The sequence below is a fragment of the Tenrec ecaudatus genome, chromosome 12 (assembly GCF_050624435.1).
Source record: "Tenrec ecaudatus isolate mTenEca1 chromosome 12, mTenEca1.hap1, whole genome shotgun sequence".
NCBI classification, from domain to species: domain Eukaryota; kingdom Metazoa; phylum Chordata; class Mammalia; order Afrosoricida; family Tenrecidae; genus Tenrec; species Tenrec ecaudatus.
This window is the reverse complement of record NC_134541.1, coordinates 24,653,849-24,677,990: the sequence shown is the minus strand read 5'-3', so window position 1 is coordinate 24,677,990 and position 24,142 is coordinate 24,653,849. Positions and strand designations below refer to the sequence as shown.

The window sequence follows — 24,142 nt, the reverse complement described above, 5'->3', positions numbered from 1 at the left end:
TTACCCTCTGGGGTGCCAATCACAAGGCCGGTAGTTCAAACCCACCAGCTGCCCCCAGGCAAGAGATGGTCTCAGAACCCCCACAGACCCTACAGGGTCACTCTGAGTCAGAATGACCTTGATGACAGTGGGGTTTGGCCAGAGGGTGGAGGGAGCAGGGTAGGTGCCCTGCTTGGCCGAGGACAGGGCTGCTCTTTGCTTTGCCAACTAGGAGAGCAGGGCTTGGAGTTGTCCAGTTGTCCTCAGGGGCGCCCAGCAGATCAGGGGCAGACAGCAATCTTCAGGAGGTTCCCACCCACTGAGGTGAGAACACTCAGATGGGGAGTGGGGAGTAACCAGGGATTGTGGAGGCAGGAACAGGCTCAGGGGGCATGCGAGGATGCTGGGGACCAGGGCTCTGGGGACCAGGGTGCAAGCTTTGGAAGGTGTCCCTGCCCAGCCCTTCACAGGCCGGGGCTCAGGGGGCAGGGAGCGGAGCCCCAGGGCCCCAGCCAGTGCCCAGGACCTCATTGATCCGCCACGGTCCTCAGAGCTGGTCCCCGAGTCTGCACCTCGCTCAGCTGCGTGTTTTCTTGTCTCTGATTGTAAACAGATTTGACTAAAGAGGTAAATTAGAAGTTAATTAGAGAGAACATGATTGATGAGGCAGTCTGTGGTGATTGGGAGGCGTGGAAAGGATGGGGCTTTCTGCCCGAGGGGAAGGAGGAGGGAGATCCGAGGCAGAATTCTCAAGGGTGAGTGGGTGGGGGTTCGAGGGCCAGTATGGCTGCCCTTTCTCCTTGTCTCCAAGGTCAAGGGTAGGCTTGAGACCCTGGGGGAGCACTTCGTGAGGGCCTGGAGTTGCAGTTAGTGCCTTGCTGGACCATGGGCATGAAGCTGCCATGTGGTCTGTGTGTCCCTGGAACGCTTGTTGTGAGGGGAGAGGCAAACCTAAGCTGGGGGGGGGGGCGGGGAGCAGACAACCCCCTCCTTCATTCCAGGCTACCTGCTCCTATGGATACTATCAGTGCCCACTTGTCCTTGGTCAGTGGTCTCCTCACTGGCGCCTTCTGTGGAGCCCAAACCTCCTTCCTTGAGGCTCAGCCTGGCTGGCAGCTTCCCTTGCTCCTCACACCCTTGCAAGCCCAGGACTGGAGCCCACCTGGAGAAAGTCTGCTGCCTCCCACTCCTAGCGCAGGAAGTTGGGTCCTGGCCTCACTGGCTCCAGAGTAAGTAGCTAGTGAATTCCCACACTGCCCCTCTGCAATCCGCACGGATATGATCCCCATTTGACACATGAGAGGGAAAAGGTCCCACAGCCACATATACGGCAAGAGGCAGTCTCAGGACTCAGACCCAGGCACAGCATGGGCTCCAGACAGTCTGCCTGCTGTCCCTTGAGCATCACTTGGACCCTCGGCTCTAGGACAGTGGGCCTTAGCACAGCCAGGCCATTTGAGGGGACAGGTGCATAGCCAGGCCATTTGAGGGGACAGGTGCACAGCAGGAGGCAAGGGCAACGCTCAGAAATGGCCCAGCTGGTTCTGCCTTCTGGCCCCAGGGACCAGGGAGCACAGGGATGGGGACAGGGTATTGGCGTCTGGGTCTCTGAAATTGAGGCTGAGCTGAGCTGGCAGGAACCATATGGACACTTTCGACCAGACTTGAATTCCTTGGGGACATAGGTCCTCTGACCTCTTCCCTGCTCAGACCTGGGACACCCAGCTCCTCAGCCTCTGAGTGACCACTAGGGAGGGCGTGAGGTGGAGGACTGTGGTAGGGGTGGAGCCCTGGGGTCTCAACCTGTCCCTGCCTGTCCTTTTGTGGCCTCTGCAGTTCTGCCATCTCCCGGGCCTCCCTTGTCCCACGTGGTCAATGAGGCAGTGCAAAAGATGACATCGGAGTCCTTCACAACTCTAGGCCCACTAACGACCAGCCAACATTTATGGTGCTCCTACCATGTGCCAAGCGCTGAGAGGCCTTCCCATCTCATCAGATGCTCACCGAGCCCAGCGGGGCAGGCAGCCTGCTCTCCACTTCAGAGACAGAAAGATGCGGAACAGCTGAGTGGCTTTCTCAGGATCACACAGCTGGGATCTGGTGAGACTGGGCTCAGGTCCACATAGTTTCTGCTTCCAGTGAGGCCCATGCTCTTCCAGCCACGCCCACTGCAAAGTTGTCTGTGACTGTGCATCACACACACACACACACACACACACCATGGAGATGCTTCCTGGAATACGTGTGTGTGCATGTGGGTATGTTCACTAGTGCCCTATCAGAGCTCATCCTGCCAGGAGGTGTGAGCAGATGGGAGTCTAAAGGATAGAGGAACGTGGGTCAGGTGGAAGTGAGTGAGAATTAGTGGATGTGTGGCCCTGGCCCTCGAGGGCCGGCTTCTTGGCGGGTGAGAGCAGTCCTCCCAGAGCAGGCTGAGTGAGGTGGTGGATTTGAATCCGTCCCAGTGCCTGTTTTTTAAGTGAGTGCCGAGATGCTCACCTGCTCCTTGAGGATGAAGCAAAGCACACATCTCTCAGTCAAAGAAGCTGAGGTTCCAAGGGTGAAGACGCTTGCCCAAGGTCACACCATGTTTGCACCTAAGCCTGGCGAGTGAGAGATCTCAACACCACACCAGCCCAGCAGAGGGCAGAGAATGATTACTATTGGATGGATGGGTAGGTGAATATGCCCATAGGAGATGGGTAGGTGAATGGGTGGGTGGGTGGGTGGGTAGATGGATGAATGGGTGGGTGGGTGCATGGATAGGTAAATAGATAGGTGGGTGGGTGGATGGATGAGTTGGTAAATAGATGAATAGGTAAGTAGACAGGTTTATAGGTAGATGGATGGATGAGACAGTAGATAGATGGATCAGTGGATGAGTGAGTAGATGAATGTATAGGTGGGTGGGTAGGTGGATAAGTGAGTGGATGGATGGGCCAATGGATGGGTGGGTGGGTGGATAGATAGATAAATGAATGGATAGGTGGATGATGATGATGATGATGATGATGGATGGATGGATGATGGATGGGTCAGTGGATGGGTAGGTAGGTGCATGGATGGATAGGTAAGTAGATAGGTAGGTGGGTGGGTGGGTGGATGGATGGGTAGATGGATGAATAGATAAGTAGATAGGTTTATGGGGGATGGATGGATGGATGGATCAGTAGATAGATGGATCAGTGGAGGGGTAAGTGGATGAATGTATGGGTGGGTAGGTAGATGTGTGAATGGATGGATGGGTCAATGGATGAATGGGTAGATGGATAGATAGGTGAATGGATAAGTAGGTGGATGGATGGATAGGGAAATGGATAGATCTCTGGGTGGATGAATGGGTGGGTGCGTGGGTAAGTCCACGGATGGATAGATGAATGGATGGGTAGATGAGTAGATGGACAAAATGAAAACAGTTGCAGGGATTCTCCCCTCTCCAAAGCAGCTCTGAAGTTCTCAGCCTGGCTTTCCATCAGGGCAGCAGGACTTCACCTCTAGAGAGCCCCAGGCTGCTTCTCAGCTGCTGTCTCCATGCCCTGCTCTGCCTTCTCCGGGATGGGCAGGCTCTGAAAGCCTCTGGTGTTGCCCTTCGTTCAGGAGCACAGCTGGAGGGGATACTCATCTCTCCTTGAGCTGCCAGGGAATGATTTACAGGCCTTGGCCAGTGCACGGGAGACTGGAGCAGGTTCCAGTCATTTAAATATAATTACCAGGCTCCTCCATCCAGATTCTGCCAATAGATAATAGACATTAACACAGGGGCCCAGGGTACTGCTGATGCCCCACACCAGCAGAGATGCCCTCAGAGGACCATATGAGATAGGTCAAGCCTTGTCTCTCCAACCTTGCCTGAATTTCACTATGAGAAAAATCACTCCTTTGGCATAAGGCTCCAGCCCTGGTTTCAGAGGAGCCTTTGTTTACAACTGCATTGGAAACCTTGGGCGTGGCCAAGCCACAGGCCCACCCTACCTCCTCTTGCCCTTCACACTATGGAACTGGTTTGAAGGACCCTTGGGGGATACTCAAGTTACTCCTTCCCATTGTAGAATGAGGACAACTGAGATCTGAAAGTGGGGTGCTGGACAGAGGGACTGGAGCGCAGAGGAGAAGGCCAAAGGGCTCAAGGTGCCTGACTCCCGGGGTCTATCCAAGGCAGGGGGCTGGATCCCAACATCAGAAAGAGTCCTGTCCTCTCCACACAGCCAGGATTGGCTCCGGATGACACTCTGTAACCGAAGGGCCTGCTTGTGGGGGTTAAGAGCTCAGGCTGGGTCACCTTCTGCGCCCCTCGGAGCCCTGGACTGTGATCACATTCGTGATCAGGCTGTCAGTGGGACAGCCTCGCTGGGTCACGTTGAGGCACCAGGAAGAGAAATGATTATAAAGGGCTCTGCTCCGTGGCTAGCCTGAGGGCCCCGGGGTTAAGTTAGTAATGCTGAAGTCAGGAAAGTCTGTACTGGATCCTGGGCCTGCCACTTGCCGGCTATCTGGATGACCTTGGACACCTCTCTGAGCCTTAGTTTACTCATCTGTAAAAGGGACTGAAAATGCCCACCTTCTGACATGGTGAGGATTGGAGCAAGGCAGCATGTGATGCCCTTGGCACTTGGCCTGCTGTGTTCTCGCCCTCAGCAAATGACGCCTGCTGGTCATGTTGCTGCCGGGATGATGGTCCTTCCCAAGACTGAGGCGAGGAGTAGGGGAACCTACGATAGGCCAGACCTTATAGTGGTGAGCAAAACTGACTCAGCCCCTCCCTCATGGACTGTCACATCATTGAGGGGGGCACCACTAACAAGCTTGAGAGTCACGTTCCTGTATTCAGTCAATCGTTACTGAGCACCCACTATGCACCAGGACCCATACAAGGAACCAGGCAGACAGCCAACAACCAGACAGACAGAATCCGGGCTTTTCACCATAGTGAGAGAGCCCAAAAGTAAGGAAATCGGTGCATCCCATGCGGGTGGAATAACACTTAGCAGAGACACAGAAGAAGGTGAGGGGCTGCCCTCTTAGGGGGAGAAGGGAGCCATTGCTCAGGACCGTGTTGTAGAAAGATGTGAGCAGCAAACGTCTGAAGGCAGAGCCTTTTGGGACCTGAAGGGTAGCACAGAGGCCGCAGAGGCCAGAGAAGGGGTACAAGGGAGGAGCCCGGGTGATGGGGGCCAAAGGCGTGAGGAGCGCTGGTCCTATGAGGTGCAGTGAACACTTGAGTCTCACCTTGACTGAGCTGGAGATGGGCCCTCTGAAGGAGATCAATGGGGCAGGAGCCAGCTTGGGGCTTCCTCCCTCTGCCTCAGGGTTCCTGGGCTCCTGCTCAGGCACACAGCACACAGTAGGCACTCGTGACCTGCTTGAGAAGAAGCTAGGGAGAAAAAAACCCGCCAAGGCCTTGGAGACAGTCCTGGGGAGGACCACGCACATGGGAGCTGACTCGGCCCTGGGGCCCCCAGGTTCTAGCAAGGGTCAACATGGGGATATGACCTTGAACGGGAGGGACTCCAGTTCAGTAACAGGAATAATGGCATTGGTAGTCACTGCCACATAAAGCTCCCTGGGTGCTCAGCCAGGAAGCAAATGGTTAGCAGTTTGAGCCTAGCAGCTCTGTGGAAGAGTGGGCCGGGAGACCTGCTTCAATAGGAGCATGGTTCTCTTTGGGGTAGCCATAAGTTGAACTTGACTCCACAGTGGCACAAGACAGTAGCAACACATCCGCAGCCGAGGTCTGAGTGAGCCCCACACAGCCCCCTGAGACTGGCTCTTTGATCCCCATGTTAGAGCTTCAGAAGGGTTGGTTGGGGGGTGACTTGGAAGCCATGCGAAGCAGGGACTTGCCTAAGGTCAGCCACACGGTGAGTAAGCAGCCCAGCTGGGTCTGGAGGCCGAGTCTGGAGCCACCCTGCCTGCTGGATCCTTCAGCAATGGAAGGGCCTCCAGGAGGACAGACTCCCCGTGGTTGAGAGAGTTCCGGAAGAGGCCAGTGCAGCTGCTGCTGGTGGGACAAGGGTGTGTGCCTGTGTCCACCACCGCTGTGCTGCTGTCACCTCCACCCTGGGGCTCTGCTCCCTCTTGGAAGACCAGCAAGAGGCCGGGCAAGCCCCCTGCCCTTGGCCCTCTTCGCTTTTCACCAGAACATCTCCTGAAGATGTAACACAGGGAAACCAGCAGCCCAGCCCGGCCCGCCTCACCAGACGCTGTGGCTCAAAGAGGCCCTGTTGACCGTGGACCCTGGCTGCCCTCCGCAGGCAGTGCCTGTGAGGAAAGACCTCGGCCAGAGTCAGGAACCTGGCTCCTCAACCGGATGCTGCCCCACCTCGCAGCCTCTGTTGGGATACTAGGCCTATCGTCACTCCTCACCGGGCCTCGGTTTCTCTGTCTGCTGCAAATGACCCTTCCCAGTGAAAAGCTGGGGCCCCATCAGATGATGTCTTCGCTCTCTGTAGCCATTTCATTTTCATTTGAGGCGGAGATTAAAATGAACAGCCTTGGGAGACAGTCTCCTGAACGTGGCTCGGCCTGCCATGGACAACTGCCAGGCAGAAGGAGCCTTTCATGGACAGCCATGGCTCTGTGCCTGGACGGAGGCTTCCCAGGGTAGGGCAATAGGCAGAAGGGCCAGAACTGGGAGGCTCCTGTGGTGGGTGTGTGGTCTGACCACAATGGCCACTCCAGCTGCCTGCCCAGCTTGGCAGGGACACAACGAAGGAAAGCAGTTATTAGAGGAGAGGAAGGTCCCAGACCTAGGTGCAGTGTGTGTGTGGTATCACTTCTTGCCCCCCGGCCTTCCTTCCTAATGAGAACCAAGGTGGGGTAGCACTTTCATCCTGGAAGGCTGGTTGGTGGGTCTGCTGCCCCCAGCCCTGTTAGAATCTTGGTGGTCACTAGACCTTTGCCTCTGATGCACTGAGGGTCATAGTGAGTGGCTAGTCTCCCAGATGTCCCTACCTGGATGAAAACCCCCAGAGGTGGGGTCCAGGCATCTGGGGGCACAGCCAGCCTCCTCAGAGACTCTAGGGCACACTGACAAGGCAGAACTGTCTATCTAGGCAGAGTTACTGGTGTTCAATCTTGGCTGTGCCCGAAGACAGCTAGAGACTTAACACGGCAGCCACCCAGTCCTCAGTCCCCACCAACCATGAAGAACCTCTGGGGTGTGGCCTGGACATTCATATATTTTTAAGCTTCGCCAAGCGATCCCAGTGTACATCCAACAGCTGCCCCTATTCCGGATCAACTCTAAGAGCCTGAAGATGACCATCTGGAGGGAGAGGGACAGTTCTGAGGTTCAGAAAAGGTAAGCAATTTTCCCAAGTTCGCACAGGCAGGCGATGGCAAAACTGGTCCTGAAACCCAGGCTTCACTTGTGACCCTGGGCCCAGTTTCTCTCCTGAGGCTGTGACTCCTTCTGCATGCCTGAGCCAGCAGCCCAGTCTCTCACTTTAACAACGCCAGGACCCAGCACTGCCAGGGCCACTACAGTGATGGGGCAGGAGCCGAGCTGGCAATTAGCCAAGCCCTAAGTTGTCCTCTTTATCCAAATCTTGGGCCATAATTTAAGAAATTTAATTAAAGGGGGAGACACGGGGACATCTCAAGCTCTCTGCCTCCTGTTATAATGAGTGAAATACACCAGGTTGTAAAAGGCAAGGCTGTCGGAGACGCAGCGCCGATGTTTTATCGCCAAGTTTTATTCGCTGATGTAAACGTAATCGCTGGAAACTGGAGCTCTAGGAACACACATATTTTCACATATCCAGAGCCACCACCCCCCCACCGCCCCCTCCACTGGACGTGCTCAGCCACTTCCTAGGGTCAGCCCTGGCGCTCTGAGGACATCTCTGCGTCAAGTCTGGGTCTCCCGGCCGGCTTCACACTCTCCCGTGGCAGATAAGGCTGTAAGAGAATTCCATTGCTCCTCCGAGCTCGGTAATGCATTCTGGAAATTAGGCGACTACAAACCAAAGCCATTGTTCCCCCTTACAAATGGGTTCCCTCGAAGCCAGCGACCGTGGGGGTCTCTGATAAGCTCCCGTGGAGCCCCGCTCCACGTGCTCCTGGTGGCTCAAAGGTACATCCCCCGGCTTGCATTGCTCATTGTTAGGACTGATACATTTAAGTAGTTTCCCCATGAATCAGGCAGCCGAGGTATTTCCCCCTCTTGGCATTGATAGATGAGCGAGAGGAAGCCATTTAGACGGCGCTATATAGGGCCCTGGCCCACACGGTGAATGATTTCCAATGCCTGGTTTAATTTATTTTTAAATGAAATTTGTTATTGATTCTGGATTAAAAGGACAAATCTTACGGCTGTTACCACTGACAGAGCCATGGTGCTCAAGTGACACCTCTGAAGGCAAGGAGGGAGGGTGGCTTCCCTACTTAAGGGGAAGGGGGACGTCTTTCAGGGAATCCAGGTCAGAGGTAGTACAGGACCTCCTGCCTGGGCAGAACTTCAAAACGGGTCTCTAACCCAACTGGCAGGCTTGACATGATGTTCACCTTCTGCGCCTCATTTGTATAATGCGCTGTGCTATTTGCATATGAGCAGCGAGAGTTGCTGCAGGGCATCCCCTCCAGGTGACCACCAGGGGCTTGTTTAATTGCCTTCCAAAGTTGGGAGGCTCATTCTCTTCTGAGGCATTCCCAGAGTGAAATGAACAAACAGAGTCACCCACCCTAGTGAATCCCTAGAGCATCGCCCAGACTGGTCACCGGCTGCCTTTGACCTCTGCGTGGTCCTTGACTCCCGCAGAGCCTGTATTTTCCCTTGGGCCAGTGAAGCAGACCAAAGGCCGACTTACACAGGGATCAAGCGTAGGGTGGGGGTGCGGGGGTGGGAGTGCCCATTCCATTCTCCCTCTTCCTTGACTCACTGTGCCCTCTGGTGCACGTTCCTGCACTCTCTGAGTTGCAGCTTCTGTGGCTGTAAAAAGAAGACGGTGATGACAGTGGCCTCAAAGGTTGGTGGGCAAAATGAGAGGAGCGTCATGGACACGAGGGTAATCGGTAGACGGAAAGGTGCAGTGAGGTGCTGCGTGGAAAAGCAGCGGGGGCTGTGGTGCAGTCATTGTGCCTGTTTGGGGAGACGAGTCCTGCTGCCATTGTCTTGTGTGACCCAGAAGTCTCATACCCTTGCTGGCCTCAGTTTTCTATGCTGCAAAGAGGAGGGCCCGGCATGATGCCTGAGAGCAAGGTGTGAGACCAACCGCAGCATGACTCTACCACTGCATTTGCTCTGTGACTTCCAGCAAGGCAGTCGACCTCTCTGAGCCTCTGCTTCCTTCTGTAATAAGGAACAGTCAACAGGGATCATGTGTTTATGAAGCGTGTGCCTGCCATGTAATAACTCACAACAATCCCCCGAGGGCTGTACCAGGAGGGTTCAACAAGTTCATGGGAAAATGGTCCAGAAAGATCATGGACATTTCCCAGGACGTGTTTGGAGTCCCCTTATGTTGTTATTGGACAAATAAGTAAAGTCGAGACACAGACAGGTTAGATCACTTTTCCAAGGTCACGCAACAAGAAAACTCAGAGGGTATGGCTCCAGAGCCCACACTTTAAATTCCCCTCCCCTCTGTGACCTGGTTGTTCCAAGGATTAACTGGGATCGTGTAAAACTGCTAGCACAGTATGAAGCCAACCAAGGGGGAAAGAGAAGGCATCTCTTCCTGTAGGAGGACCCAGCTCGGACCTTGGCTAATGGGAGACACCACCAGGTAGAGGGGAAGACATTCCTGGGAAGAACGAAGCAGAGGGAAGGATGTGAAAGAAGCATGAAGGGAGGGCATGCTCTGACAGGTCATGAGGGCTGGAGGACAGGATGTTGCAGGAATAAGGCTGCGAGCTTGAATGCAAAACTGGAGCGATCAGGGCCCCCCTCATCTACATGGCCACTGGAGAGTTTTGAACAGAGGCTTTACATCACGAGCCTTCTCAAAGCCATCAAATCCCTGAAGGTGTGTCCTTGGTGAAACCTTAGAGGTTATTGGGTTTAACCCTGTTCGAGACGGAAGTAGCTGAGGAGGAAGGATCCCTGAAGGTCAGATAGTGGGCCAGTGGCCGAGCAGGGCACAAAACCTCTGTGCTTATGACCTTCCGTGGCCTCCTCCCTCTGCAACCCCCAGCCACCTCATTTACTTCTCTCTTCTAATCTCCTCTCTCCGTGTGTCCCTTGGTGTGTGCCCCTTCCCTCAAGTCTGTGGGATGACACAGGCAAGCCCTGGGGTTTGAGTCTCACTTTTGCCACCACATTCTCCTGGCGGGGCCTCAGGCTGGCTTTCAGACCTGGCGCTGCTATGTGATCCCCAGACTCTATGTCCTTGTCTTTATAATGGAAACAATCATACACACCTTGTTGGCACGGACACTCAGGTAAATTCGTGAATGAGGCGCTTGTAAAGCCCAAGGCGTCTGGCATTCCCCGGCTAGCCTAAACTCCACCTCTTGGCAGGGAGGAAGCCAGTGGAAGTGGGCAGTTAACCAGGAAGCCCCCTTTCCTTCCAGAGTGGTCCAGGACAGCGGGAAGAAAGCGGGCGTCTGTCCGTGGTGCTAAAGCGGGACGCTGTCTGTGGTGCTGAAACCCAGCGCGAGCATTGCTGACGACCGCGGGTTCCAGATGGTGTGTCCGCCATACGAGTGGAAGGAGGGAGGGTGCGAGGACGGAGCAAAGGCACCAGGGGAGACAGCCCCCTGGGCTCTGGTCACGTCCTCAAACTTGCGCTCTCGGTCAGACCGCATGCACCTGGGTCCTGGGGTGGGTAACGGGTCATTTGCGGTGCCGACCCTCAGCTGGGGCAGCCCTGCAGGAAAGCAATGGAGCTGTCCGCGGTGCTGACCCTTCCCGTCTCTCAGAGGCAGCCAAAAAGCCGGGGCGGCGGCGCCGGAGTGCTCTGTGTCGGCGCTGTCCTGCTACATGGTGCTGAAGCAGCAGAGACTGGGCATGGAGGCCTCCGGGAAGGGCTGGGAATTGAAGTGACTAGGGCTGTCTCCGGAAGTCAGCGGCCTTCCCTTCTAGGCGCGCTGTGGGGCAGCAGGGAAGCTACCTTTCTAATTCGCTGTGCTTGCTCATGTTTTAATGGGGTCATAGGTCAGCACTCCAGGCTGCGCTGAGGGTCTGACCCGACAGGCCAAGAAAATGCCAGCGAAGGAACCTGAAAATCCTGTGGGACTTCTGCTCTTGAGAATGGGAGCGACTTCATGACTCTCTCTCTCTCTCTCTCTCTCTCTCTCTCTCTGACACACACACACACACACACACACACACACACACACGCACGCAGACGCATGCACACTCCGTCCGGACCCATTGGTCCAAGGAGGGGAGCCTGACAGTCCAGAAGGAGACAAACTAATCGATTCTGACTCCTCGAGACCCTATCCATTCATTACCATCCGGACGATTCCCCACTCTTGGTCACCCTACAAGGCAGAGCAGAATTGCCCTCCAACGGGTTTTGAGAATCAGACGATCACATCTTTCTCCAACCAGGCAGCTGGTGAGTTCGAACTGGAGACCTTTGGGTTAGCGGATACTCGTTTAACGCTGCGCCACTAAGCTACCTAAGACACCATCACCCCCATCTCTAAATTGAAAGGAAGCCCCACAATGGGCCTGCATCACTCCCATGTATACAGGCTCGAAAACGGAAGCCCAGTGAGAGGGCCCCAAACACGGTCACCATTAGGTCCTTGCCCTGTGGGCAGCACTGTGCTAAGCTTCCACACGCACCATGTCACCAAGCCTCGCCACACACCCTGGAGGCAGCGACGGCGCTATTCTCCCCATTTCCCAGAGGAGGATGTGGAGGCGCGGACTGGGAGAGACGCCAGACAGAGTCGCCCAAAGAACGGAAGGCGGCAGCCGCACTAGGTCCCCTAGGTCTCAGCCCAGGCCCCTTTTGCCACTCCTTCTTCAGGGCCCCTGACCCCAGGACCCCCACCCCCACCCCGGGCCCTGGCGCCTCTCCCACCCCCACCCCACCCTCCACTAGAGAAGTTCCAGAGTCCCTGGGGCACGGATCTGGTTGCAGGCCAAGTGGCTGTCCCCCATTATCCCGCTGAAAATGATGTCTGCCTCTGAGGCCGAGTATCTGGGTCTGTAGCGGATCGGATCCCCAGTGCGGCCTCCTCCGCCCCGGGCGGGGAAAGTTGCGGGTACCGCTTTAAAAATCTCAGCCTGGGCAAAACTTTGATGATAAATCAAGTGGCAGATCCCTCCGCCGCCGCCTCCTCGGGCGGGCGGGGGGAGCGGGCGGGGGTGCGGCGGCGGCGGCGGCGCGCGGAGTGGCCTTCCGCGGAAGGGAAGAGTCCCGCAGTCGGAGGCGGCCGGCTGGGCGTGCGCTCGCTGCCCGCAGCCGGGGCTGGGCCGGGGCCGCCGAGGGCTAGACCGGGGCCGCGCGGGCGCCAGCGGGCGAGTGGGCAGCGGCGGGGCCGGGCGGCCGGGCGGCCCGGGGCAGGGGGCGGCGGGCGCGGGCTCTGCGGGCTCCGAGCCCCGATGTGAGGCGGCGGCGCCCCCGGCCCGAGCGCGCACCATGGGGGCCCAGCTCGCCGTGGCGCTAGGCGCCCTCCACTACCTGGCACTTTTCCTGCAACTCGGCGGCGCCACGCGGCCCGCGGGCCACGCGCCCTGGGACAACCACGTCTCCGGCCACGGTGAGTCCCGTTCCCGTCCCCCGCCGCCCCCCACCCCCCGCGGACTTGCCTAGCGAACCCCACCCGGGGGCCGCGCCGCTCCAACTTGGCCACCTCAGGGGCCGAACCCCCGCTGGCCTTGGCTGGCGTCCCGGGGGCAGGGGGGGGCGGGCTGCCGAGGCCGAGTACCTGCCCCAGCTTCCTGGGCCCCCCCTGTGGGAAAGCGGGACGCCCAGTAGCACCCGCGTGCCCCTCTCGCTGAGCACCCCCCACCCCCCCGCACACTCACACACACACACACACACACACGAGCTGATACCCACACCTCCGCAACCACACGGCTGGTCACAGCAGGGACCCAGCAGCTCCACGCTGCGAACTCCTGCCTCCCGCATCTCCAGACTCCTTCCCAGACACACTCCGCACTCACACTCACAGGAGAGCCCGCTGCACACGCGCTCCCACCCTGCCTGCCGGCGCCAGGGCGCACACAACTCTTGCCCACCCGGCCGCAGATACACTGTTGCGTGTACACACACACACACACACGCACCCTTTGCTGGCCCACTCCTCACTACCCATTCGCCTTCCCTTTGGTGGGGTTCCCCCACAGCTTCCCTTGTCCACTCACTCCATGCCTGTCCCTTAGGACCCTGGGAAAGGTCCTGGGGGCAGAGGCACCTGTAGGCTCTGACCACTGCCTTCCTTGGTGGAAGGGAGGGAGGGTGCCATCTCAGGCTGTGGGAGCCCCGGAAGACACAGAGAGTTGGGGTTGCTGCTTCCAGGCATGTCAGGCTTCAGAGAGCGGGGGCACCAGGTGTTTTTGTCTGCCTCTGGGTTGGGCAGGAAACCCTTGCCATCCTTCCACAGGTACCCTCCCTTCCATCACCAGCCTTGGTGCTAGGGGGCCAGAATGTGAGAATTCTCCATACAAACTCCAGTGGCCCTGGGAGCTGGGGCAAGGAGCATCCCTGGCCCTGGCTGCCTGAGTGTCAGGCGCTCCTTCCAGCTTCGGAGGAACCTGAATTGGCACCAGAGTTGGATTGTCTGAGGCTGGCATCTTCGGGGGCAGCCCTGCATGCTAGGAGCTAGGCTTCAGTGTGTGTGTTGGGGGTGGGGGGGGGGAAGGCAGGCAAAGTCACAAATAAAGGAGGACCCTTCTTCTCTCCCGCCTCTCCTTGCAGGGGCTCCCAGGTCCGGTGGAGGAGGCTTCGGCTCCAATACTGGGCACCCTGTGCCGGGGCTGGGTGCTGAGGGAGGTTTGCACAAGGCGGGATGTGTTCTGATGGGAAGGTGGGGGGTGGGCACAGACAGTCCAGGAAGGTGCCACTGGCATATGCTGCATGGATGGAATGACTCTAAAGCCATTCTTGGGGAGTCTGATTTGGGGGGAGCATGACTCCCAACACCCTCCAGCCTCCAGTGCGTTCGCTGGTGACCACTCTGTTCATTTACACCCCCTTCATATCCCTTGTCTAATTGCTACCATCCAGGCTGGGAACGGGCATGTGTTATCTGATTGTCCGCACTGAGACGGGAAACCAAAGCTCGGCGAGGCGGTGGGACTTACCCAAGGTCACACAAGGAGTGGGTAGCCACGCCAGGACTGGCTCCAGGCTGTCAGGCAAAGACAGAGCCTTCCTTTTTTCCAGGACATTCATCTTCCTGACAGATTCCCTCCCATTCCAGGGAAACTGGGAATCTCTCCCTCCCCGCCCCTCCCTGCTGAGCTCGGTGCCTTGGCAAAGCTGGAACTTTCACCAGTGGGGTTTTCCAAAGAAGGGCTTCCCTGAGTTTGTGGTCCTGAGAGGGCTGTGCAGTGGACAGCCCCTCCCCCCACCAATCTTTGGAGCACCTGACCCAGGAACTTGAGTGCCAATCTCTCATTGCCAGGGCCCCAAGTGGGACCCCCCTTTAGAAGCAGGGTTCACACTGGCTCCCATTCCTGCCAGGTGAGCTGAGGGGCACCACTCTGCCCTGCCAGCTGTTGCATCCCCCCTACACACACATACCCCAGAGAGGTCCACCTAAGGCCCAGTGGAGGGGCTGGAGACGCTGCCGTCTCTCACCATCCTTCTGAGTGGCTCTGGGCAAGGAGTGTGTCTCTCTGGGACTCCCGCTGTCTTTCAAGAAGTGAGGAGGTTGGTTAGGTCTGTGGGGGCCAGGTCTCCCTCCCTTAACCCTGCCAGGTTCAAAGTCTCCAAGCCTCGGCTGCTGAGGCTCCCCACCCCCACCCCCCGCCACCCCATCAAGCTGCCCCTCTGCCGGGCCAGCACCCGCCACCACAGGAAGGGTTCAGAGCCACTCACTTAATCACAAAAAGAAACTGTTATTAATGATAGTGAGACGCGGCGAATAAGTGGGTCATGTCTAATAAGCCATTTGTGTTCAGGAGGAGAATACCAATTTGATAAAAGCTGTGTGCGCTGAAAAAGCCCAGAAATTGCTGTTTAGCAGATTGGAGCCTGATCGTTTCATTATTCCTGGGCTCCTCGTGTCCTCAGCTGATTCAGGGAATGTGGCCGGGTCTGAGGTGCCCGGGTGGGGGCAGGAGCGGGCACGGCCCCACTGGACTCAACCTCTTGGCGGCTCTTACCTCTCCGGCTCTACCTGAGCCTGGCGCGGCTGTGGGACCAGTGCCTTCCACCTGCCTGCCCTGGGGCTTGTCACAGGGAGAGCCTGTGGTCAGCTGGGTCAGCAAGGCCGTCCATCTTGCTGCTCATCTCCCTCCAACCCCCACTCAGCCCACTTTTCAGAGGGTTTTTTTAAGCCCCTAGGGGTGAATGGGGAGAGAGTGGGGCGTGCCTTTCAAGGAGGTATCTCAGTGAATGGCCGCTGTTTTTGTTTATTTTCTTTCTAGAAAGGGCCAGTCCATTAGCACCTGGGCAGCAGAGTGGGCAGAATGGAGCTGGCATTGATGAGCCCTTACTCTGCACTAGGTGTTGCCATCCCCTTTGCCAGTGTTAACCACAAAGGCTGGCACACTCATGCCAGGCTCTTGTTAAACAGAGGCGAAAATTGAGGTTCAGAGAAGGCCGGTCAATGACTTGCCCAAGGTCACTGAGGAAGAGGGCTGGGGAGCTGTGTCAGAATGGAGGTGTGCCTACCAGTGCAGGCCTGCTGCCTCCGGAACAGCTTTGGATCAGGCTGGGCCCAGTCCTGTGACAAGACCTCTTCTTCGGCTCAGCCCTGCTCCAAGCGAGCTTCCTTCAGTCGACTCAGAAATGTGGTAGTATCTTCCCGAGGCCACATCTCAGTTAGAAACAGGCAACTGGACTGGACTCCTTACCCAGTGCTCATTCTCGAGCTTGTCCAGAGCCAGGTCTGCAGGGTCTGAGCTGATGAGGGCTGCAGAGCCCCTGCCTTGGAACCTCCCAGAAGGTTAGTTAAAATGCAGGTGCCAAGGCCCCCACCCAAGCCCACTGAGTCAGAATATTGGTTGATGGGGCCCTGGGACCTGTATTGTAATAAGCTCCCCAGTGATCCTCATGCAGCCGGGTGCTCCAGTGGAGCCTCTGACCATGCTGACAGGAGCTGCGGAGATGAGTGAGTGTCTGGTGCTCAACTCCAGTTCAGTTTGGTTTTGCAGAGCACTGGGGACAGGGTGGTGTCCAGGCATGTAGACCCTTAGAGGGACACGAGGAAGCCTCTCACTGCAGCCAACATCCATCCTCGTACCCCAACTCTCTCTCTCTCTCGCTCTCTCTCTCTCATTCACACACACACACACACACACACACACACACACACACACACACACACACACCTACACCAGCACCTTCAATTATTAATACATTCCAATGCAGACAAAGATGGGGCTGGCCTTCATCCACAGGGTGGTTCACCCGCCCGAGGGTCTCTGTTACCAAGACGGAGCAGCGGGGCAGGGAAAGCGGAGCACCCACTCCACCTCAGCCATTTGACCAGCTGTCTGTGCATGGGAAAATTGCCCTGGCTTTCTCCCATCCCTTGCCAGGCTGTAGGTAGCTCCCATCAATAAGCCGGCTGGGGTGATGGCCGGGAAACGGAGAAAATTGAGTCCTGTCTTCCGAAGGTTATGATGTTAAGAATGTGTTTGCCTTTGTCTCAGGCCTTGGTGATTATTCTATCAATTACGCCCATAAGCACTCCGCCCTGGGCTGAGGGTTTCCTGGCCCCCTGTGGGGAATTGGCCCTCACCAGCCAGTTTCCCCAAGTCCTTCACACCAATTGCTTTTGACACCTTGCCCGTCAGCGGCTCCCTCGGCCTTTTCCCCAAACAAGGGCAGTTGCAGGCGGCCAGCGCACGTAGGGGAATTCAGCTCATCACTGCAGGCGTGGTGGTGGAGTCGCCTGTGGCAAACAGGTGGGTTAGACCGCTTCCTCAGGCCCCCACTCGCAGCTTCTGGGAAGGCCAAGGCCATGGAAAAAGGAGCATTTGGCCAAAATTACCTGTGGGGCTGAGTGCCTGGCTTTGGGGTACTTTGGTGATGTTGTCAGGAGAGACGAGTCCCTGGAGAAGGACGCCATGGTTGGGAAAGTAGAGGGGCAGCGGCAAAGCGGAAAGCCTGCCACGAGATGGGTTGGTACATAGGCTGCAACAACAGCCTCACACATGGAGTTTTGTCCACCTTCACACTGCCTTACGGAGTCTTGGTGTCCGTCAGCAGCTCAAACCTACCCAGCTCTCCGAAGGAGAAAGATGCGGCTTTCTGCTCCTGTAAAGATTGACAGGGGCAGTCTGCTTTGCCCTCAGGCTTGCTGTGAGTGGGAATCCTTTGATGACAGTGGACTTGGCCTTATGCCTAGCAGGCCCCTTGCCCTCCTCTTGGGGTGCAGTTTCCCTCTCTGAACCCTGATGGGCTCGCCCTGAGAGTTTCTCCACCTGCCCTCAAGCCCTATCCAGCATTTGGCCAGTAACTCCCAGTGGCCTGCAGGGATCTGTGGGCCGATGCTCCAGCCAGCAGGACGCCAGTAGATGGTGCCTCTGAGTAGACTCACCCTACCAGCCTTTCGATTAGCAGCCGAGCATGCTCATAGCTGGCTGCACCTTCCAGGGATGCTGGTTTTATCTCTCTGAGGAAATCTAGACCCAGAAAGGAGCCCCAAAAGGGTAGGTCTGGGGCCCGAGCAGGTCTCCAGGGCGAGGATCCCCAAGTTGCTCCCCTCCCCCACCATCCTTTCACATGAGCTGAATGGTCTTGGGGGCGCATCTGTTTACTTTACCCACCTGGTCCTCATGAGCATCTCTGGGTGGGGGGCAGGGCAGGCTTGTGCATGTAGTGGAGCGGGGTGGGGTGGGTGGGAGGTATTAGAGGGCAGTAAAACTGAGACCCGAGCCATTGGAAACAGCACAGACAGGTGAGGGGCCCCACAAGGTGGTTGCCTTGGCTGGCGAAGTGGGGGAAACGGGGACACAGCAGGACTTGAAGCCTGGAGGGGCTGCTAGGGGGATAGGGCAGGCTGCATTGCAAGGAGGTGCTCTGAAGGGATAGTAGTTTTGCATCAGGCTCATGACTCCAAGGTTCACAGTTCAAACCCACCAGCTGCTCAGTGGGAAGAATGAAGCTTTCTGCTCCCAGAAAGCATCACAGTCTCCAGAACCCACAGGGCCAGCTCTACCCTGTCATGTAGGGTCGCTCTGAATCAGAACCAACTTGATGGCAGTGAGTTTTTTTGACTGCATGTGCGGTTTGGACCTTGCCGAATTTGTGAGTCAGGGCATGCTAGGGCTGGCCAGTGTCTCAGGATGGTGGGAAGGTGGGCTCGGAAAGATGGGAACTGGGCATGCGTGCATACATGAGCATAGGAGGACCTTGTGGCCCAGCACCAGAGGACAGAGTTGGCCTCCCTGGTCTTGTCTCTTGTCTGACCCCTGTCCTGCTCCGCTGGCCTCCCTTCTGACCTTTAACACACCAAATGTCAGCCCTGTTCCGGGCCTTTCCTGCAAGACTCCCCTGCCAGGCACACCCCTCCTGGTTCCGGGCTCCCTCATGCTCTAATCGGGCCCCTGATCGCCAGCCACAGCCTCTGGCAGTCACCCCAAGGGCATCATGGACGCCAACCCATGTGCCCATCTTGCACAGCAGGAAACTGAGGCTTACTGAATGCCATTGACAGCCTAGGGCCCCACAGCTTAGGGTTCCATCTTCCCCAGCCCCGGCCCCAGCCCAGAGCAAGGGGCCAGAATCTGAACTTTGTTTACCCCTGATCCTGGCATTTTAGGATATCAGCTGGGGCCTGGGGTTGGTCTTAGTTGAACCCCCTTTCCCAGAACCTTCAGGCCTGATTCCTGGCTGAGGTTGAGACTGAGGCTGGGACTGGGGCTGAGGCTGGGGCTGGGGCTGAGGGCTAAGATTAGGGCTGGGGCTGGGGCTGGGGCTGGGGCTGGGGCTGGGGTTGGGGCTGGGGCTGGGGCTGGGGCTGAGGCTGGGACTGAGGTTGGGGCTGGGGCTGGGGCTGGGGCTGAGGCTGGAACTGGGACTGAGGGCTGGGCTGGAGAAAATAAAGAGCAGGCAGCAGGGTCTGTTTCGCTTTGTGAGGTTTTAAAAAAATCATTTCCGGCCTTGGAGACGGCAGCAATTACAGTGGGCTCACTGGGGAGCTGTTTGCCGCCTGTCATCGGCCAGGGAAAGGGTCCCTAATGGAGGCCCAGTGGTCGAAGTGCAAGGTAGTGGAAATAGCGCTCCAAACAAAGCCGTACTAATGGTCTCCCGACAGCGGGGGTGAGCTGCTGGAGCTTCCTTACCGAACCCCCAAACTCCTGCTGAGCTCTCCCACCCCACCCTCCTATCCTGTGTCTGTTGCTCTGGCTTCTAGAGATGAAACCCTGTCCCAGACAGTGGGGGCAGCTTGCGGGCCCCAAAGCCCTGAGGTGGCTCCAAACCTCTGCAGTTTAGGGGGTTCACTGGTTCCAGGATAGTCCTCTGACTTTGAAGGCCAGTCTTCACAGCGGGGTGGGGGGGTTTTAGGGAGTGGGGGGTGCTGGGGGGTAGGGGTGGAATGGCATCCTTGGAGAGAGGCTGGAGCAAGACCACCCAGTAAGAGGCTAAGAATCATGATCTTACTGCCACCCAGTCCGTTCTGACTCAGTCACTCTGGGGGTTTCCCGGACCATAACTCTTTGCGGGAGTAGAAAGTCTCATCTTGCTTCTACAGAGTAGCTGGTGGATTTGTAGCCCACCAGCGTGTCACCCACTACACCAGCAGGGCTCCTCTGGGGGAGAGACTGGTTGCCTGAATCCCAGCCTCATCATCCTTGTCTCAATACTGCCCCCTGCAGCCCACTATGTGCCCGGCATGGACAGGTTCACAGGACCCCACCGAATCCTCCCAATACCCACTCTACAGAGGAAGAAACCGAGGCGCCGAGATTTGCCCCAAGTTCTACCTGAGTAAGAACAGTGAGGGTTCAGGTCCACCTGGCTCCCGAACTCACCTACTTCCCAAGCTTGAATTGTCCTGCACAGGCTCTCCCGCCTCCCCCCACCCAGCAGCACCCAGGTGCCTGCCTTAATCCCTGCCCTCCTGTACATCTTAGCCTATGTCCTATGCCTCCCACCCCTCTCTCACTCTGCATGCCCTCCTCAGGACACTGGTCCTCCCTGGATCCACCCTACCCTCTTCCTCCCCCACCCCACAAATCTCTGGTATCCTTTATGCGTCAGGGGCCCTGCGACACCCACTCTCTCAGTGTCCCAGTTTCCTCATCCCCAAGCTGAGAGGAACCTGACCATGGCCACTTCCCAGGTGGTTCTGGAGGATTTGGTGAGAATGTCTACCCTGTGCTCTGGGCCAGGCCATCCCCTCACACCTCAGTCCTCACAATAGCTCTTAGGGGTAGCTGCTACTGGTTCTCCTGTTTCTGCGGTACAGTCCCCAGCCATTTGACACGTAGAAAGTTCCCATGGAGTCAGCTATTTCACTGGGGTCCCTTCCTGGGTGAACTGGGGGTGAAGCAGGCTCTCCGTGTGCATATTCATGTGTTTAATGCTCAAAGCAAGCCTTTAAAAAATAACTCATTTTATTGGGGGCTCTTACAGCTCTGATAACAATCCATACATCAATTGTATCAAGCACATTTGTACATAGGTTGCCATCATCCTTTTCAAAACCTTGTCTTTCTCCTTGAGCCCTTGGTATCGGTTCCTCTTTTCTCCCCTCCCTCTGCCCACCCCATGACCCCTTGATAAATTATAAATTATTATTGTTTGAAGACAAGCCTTTAAGCAGGGACATTTGGACAAAAGATCAGACCATTTCAGCCGCTCACGTAAAGCCACACAGCAAGCCCTCATGAGCCTTGTACCCATGACACCCATTGCCCAGGGCCTTTGTATGGATTCAGACCCATTGGACAGAGTGGAACTGCCCCTCTGGTTTCTAAGGTTGTCATCCTGACAGAAGCCCACAGCCTCCTTTCTCACCGGCGGGGGTGTGATTAGCAGCAAGTGTTTATTTATGGCTCCCCTTCACCCTCTGCTCCCCGGCTCCAGCCCCTCTCCCAGCTGCTGGCAGCACCGCTCAGAGAAGAGTGGGCCTGGGAGCTACCGGGTCAGGGCCACATTTCTTTGACGTCTCCTATTTATTCACAATTCATGAAGCCTCTGCCGTACACCACAGTATCTGCATGTTTGCTTTCAGACAAAAATCATGTTCCTTGTTTGGGGTGCCAAACCTGCCCCCCGGGAAGTTGTCTCCCGGGTTTGAGGCGCCAGTGGCACGGGCTCAGGGGCTGCATACAGGCCCTCCCATCTGTCCTGCTCCCAGCCCTTCAGTGGACTAGCCCCTGCGTGGTGAGCACCGAGCTGCTGGCCTGGAGGGGACAGTTTCAAACCCACCTAGAGGCGATTCGGAAGAAAAGCCTGGAGGTTTCTTTCTGGAAACTTGGCCCTTGGAAATCCCCTGGAGCCGAGCAAGTGCTCAGACACCCGTGAGGGTGGCCATGAGCTAGAAATGGCTTGACGGTGGCTAGCTGGTCTCCCCCCTGTGCGTGCTAAGGAGACAAAGACAGGATGGTGTCCAAGGGCTGGGTTCTGACCAGTGCAGATTTCCAAGTAGAAGGTCCAAGGCCCACCAGGATGGATTGTGGGATCGTGTGCAAGGCTACCAGAAGCCAACCAATGTGGGCGGTAGGGGAGGGCGGGTAGACGGCCCCCAGAAGAGTTCCCGGGGGAGGAGCCGCACCTCCAGCCCCTTCTGATCAAGAAGGCAGGGTCAGCTGGGTACTGCTGCAGCTGTGACGCCCAAGGCGCGCTCCCGTCTCCCTGGGTGACGAGAGACCATGGAGGCCCAGATGCTAGCAGACCCTTCAGCAGGTGACCCTCCTGGCTGGGGTTTAATGCAGGCTGCTCCGTCCTCGGTGTTTATTTTCAGTTACCCTCTATTTATGGTGAGCAATGCCGGTTTTCTGTTTATGGCAGCAATAAAAGTCTCCTTTTTAAAGCTGAATTTATTTAAGTGAAAAGGGAAAGATGCTTTGGAAATAAATATTAAGTAAATAATAGTGCAGGTGGTATGGAGACTCTGCAGAAATGGGGAAGGTGGTCCCTGAATGGATGCCCCAGCCTGTTCTGATTCTCTGCCAACAGGGCAAACTCCTGCTGGGCCTTCAAGCCCAAATTTGTCCGCTCCTTCGAGCAGCCCTCCCTGGCTCTCCGGGGAGGCTGGGCCTGCCTTTCCTCTGGGTCTGCCGGCACTCATTCTTCTGTCCAGAGCCGCTGCATGTGGCTGCGCCTTGTCCACCTCTGGGGTCAGTCTGGCCATGTGAATAGTGCACATCTTCAACAACTCTTTGTGGCTATCCCTCCTGCGGGCTTAGGGGTTGGAGCTGATCCAAAGCATCTTGGGAAGCCTGTTCTCTTTCATTCGGTTGGCAGTGAGGGCAGGAGAGAGCTCCCCCTGCAGGCCCGGCCTGTGGTCTCCCCTGGAAGTCACCGACCAGTTTTCTACAGACTGCTCCTTCCTGTGAGTGGGGGAGCTTTGGACTCCTGCTACCTCATTCTGGGAAGTAACACTCTGCACAGACTCACGCCTCTACGCCTCTGGCCGAGGGCGGCTTAGCTGGGTCCCCGGGCTGCCCCAGAGGAAGCAGAGCACCCAGTGCCTCCCCTGGGCAGTGCCCACCCCAGGACTAGAAGCCTCCGGCTCCCGCCTGCTTCCTTCTCCATGCAGTCTGCCTTCTCAGGCCTCTTCCACACCCTTTGTCTGACATCCCCTTGCAGAGGTCTTACACCTAGTTACCAGAATGCAGGTGAGGCCGACTGGCAGGTGGGGGAGGCTTCTTTGCCCAGGAGGTGCAGAACAAACTGCAGGCCTCCTCCTGGGCCACACCCGGAGTCCCCACAGAATCACTCATTTCAGAACTGAAAGGGGAGGGGCTTTTAGAGAGGCCTTTGGCTTTGCCCTGGGAATTTTGTACGCAAGCCTGGGGCTGAATTCTGACTTGGGTCCTCCCACTGTGTGACCTCAGGCACTCCCCCTCAGTGAGTGGAGGTGAGGCCCGGACCTGGCCCTCAGTCAGGCAGTCTTTGAGAGGAGGGAGTGAGGCCCTGTGTATCATGCCTTCCTTTGGCACGAGACTGGCCCCGAGGGCCCCCAGGTTCTCTGAGCTCTGGTTCCTCCCATGTGGACGGCACAGGAGCAGGGCTGCTGGCCCTTGGACACCCGATGCCCTGTCTTCATTATGGCAGCTTGGTGGCAGTAGAGAATGGGGGTGAGCTGGACCACAGAGTCCAAAAGCCTGAGTTCGAATCCCTGCTCCTGCCCCTGACTTGTCTTTTGGCCTTGTGCCACACAGCTCCCAGCCTCAATTTCCCCATCTGTACCAAAGTCTCAACCACCCTGAGGAGTCTGTGGGATCAGGGCCATCAAGTTCCCATCGTGCTATGGGGGTCCAGTCAGAAGGGTCACCCACAGACTGCTGGAACTGGTCCCTGACCATCAGGTGGGAGCGGGGAGCACTGCTGCAGAAGGAGCCCCCCTTCCTGTCTCACTACGGGCTGAATTCACCAAAAGGCTTTGTGGGCCATCTTAGGGGAGCCTTCAACCTTCCCACTGGTCTGGTGGGGTGCTTCCCATCCTGAGCAGGCTGAAGACCGGTGGCTAGCCTGGGGATGGAACGGCCAGAAGGAAGTGGGGGAGTGGGAGGCAGCTGGCCAGCTGCCTCCTGACCCAGGACCTTCCTGGTTGCCTGAGCCCATGCTGTCCAGGTCACAGTACAGGACGGATGGACCAGAGATGACCACAGGGCCCAGACTTGAGACAAGTCCAATACTGGGCCCACACAACCATCTGGGGCCTCGAGAAGGCAGGGTCTCCAACCATCCTTCTGAGATGAAATATGCTGGAGCTAGACCAGGGGTCAGAAAACTGTGGCTCTTGAGCCCTAAGCAGCTCTTCTGGCGCAGTTATGCGGCTGTGAAGTCAAACAGAAACATTTCCAAGGGTACTATTCAGATCATGGTGATTTCATTTGTTTGTAAAAACATGTCTACGGCTCTCGAATAAGTTTTAAATTGTTGTGAAGGACAGGATGAGCTCTTCT

At 56.9% G+C, this 24,142-nt stretch overlaps 1 protein-coding gene across 1 annotated transcript in view; it reads left to right on the top strand.

Moving 5' to 3' along the window:
* Window positions 1–12,518: 12,518 nt before the first annotated feature.
* Window positions 12,519–24,142, top strand: part of VSTM2L (V-set and transmembrane domain containing 2 like) — a 28,780-nt gene continuing 17,156 nt past the window's right edge. Inside the window, exon 1 of the mRNA XM_075563990.1 lies at window positions 12,519–12,639. Coding sequence (XP_075420105.1) covers window positions 12,519–12,639 — 121 coding nt within the window. The remainder of the gene's footprint in view (window positions 12,640–24,142) is intronic.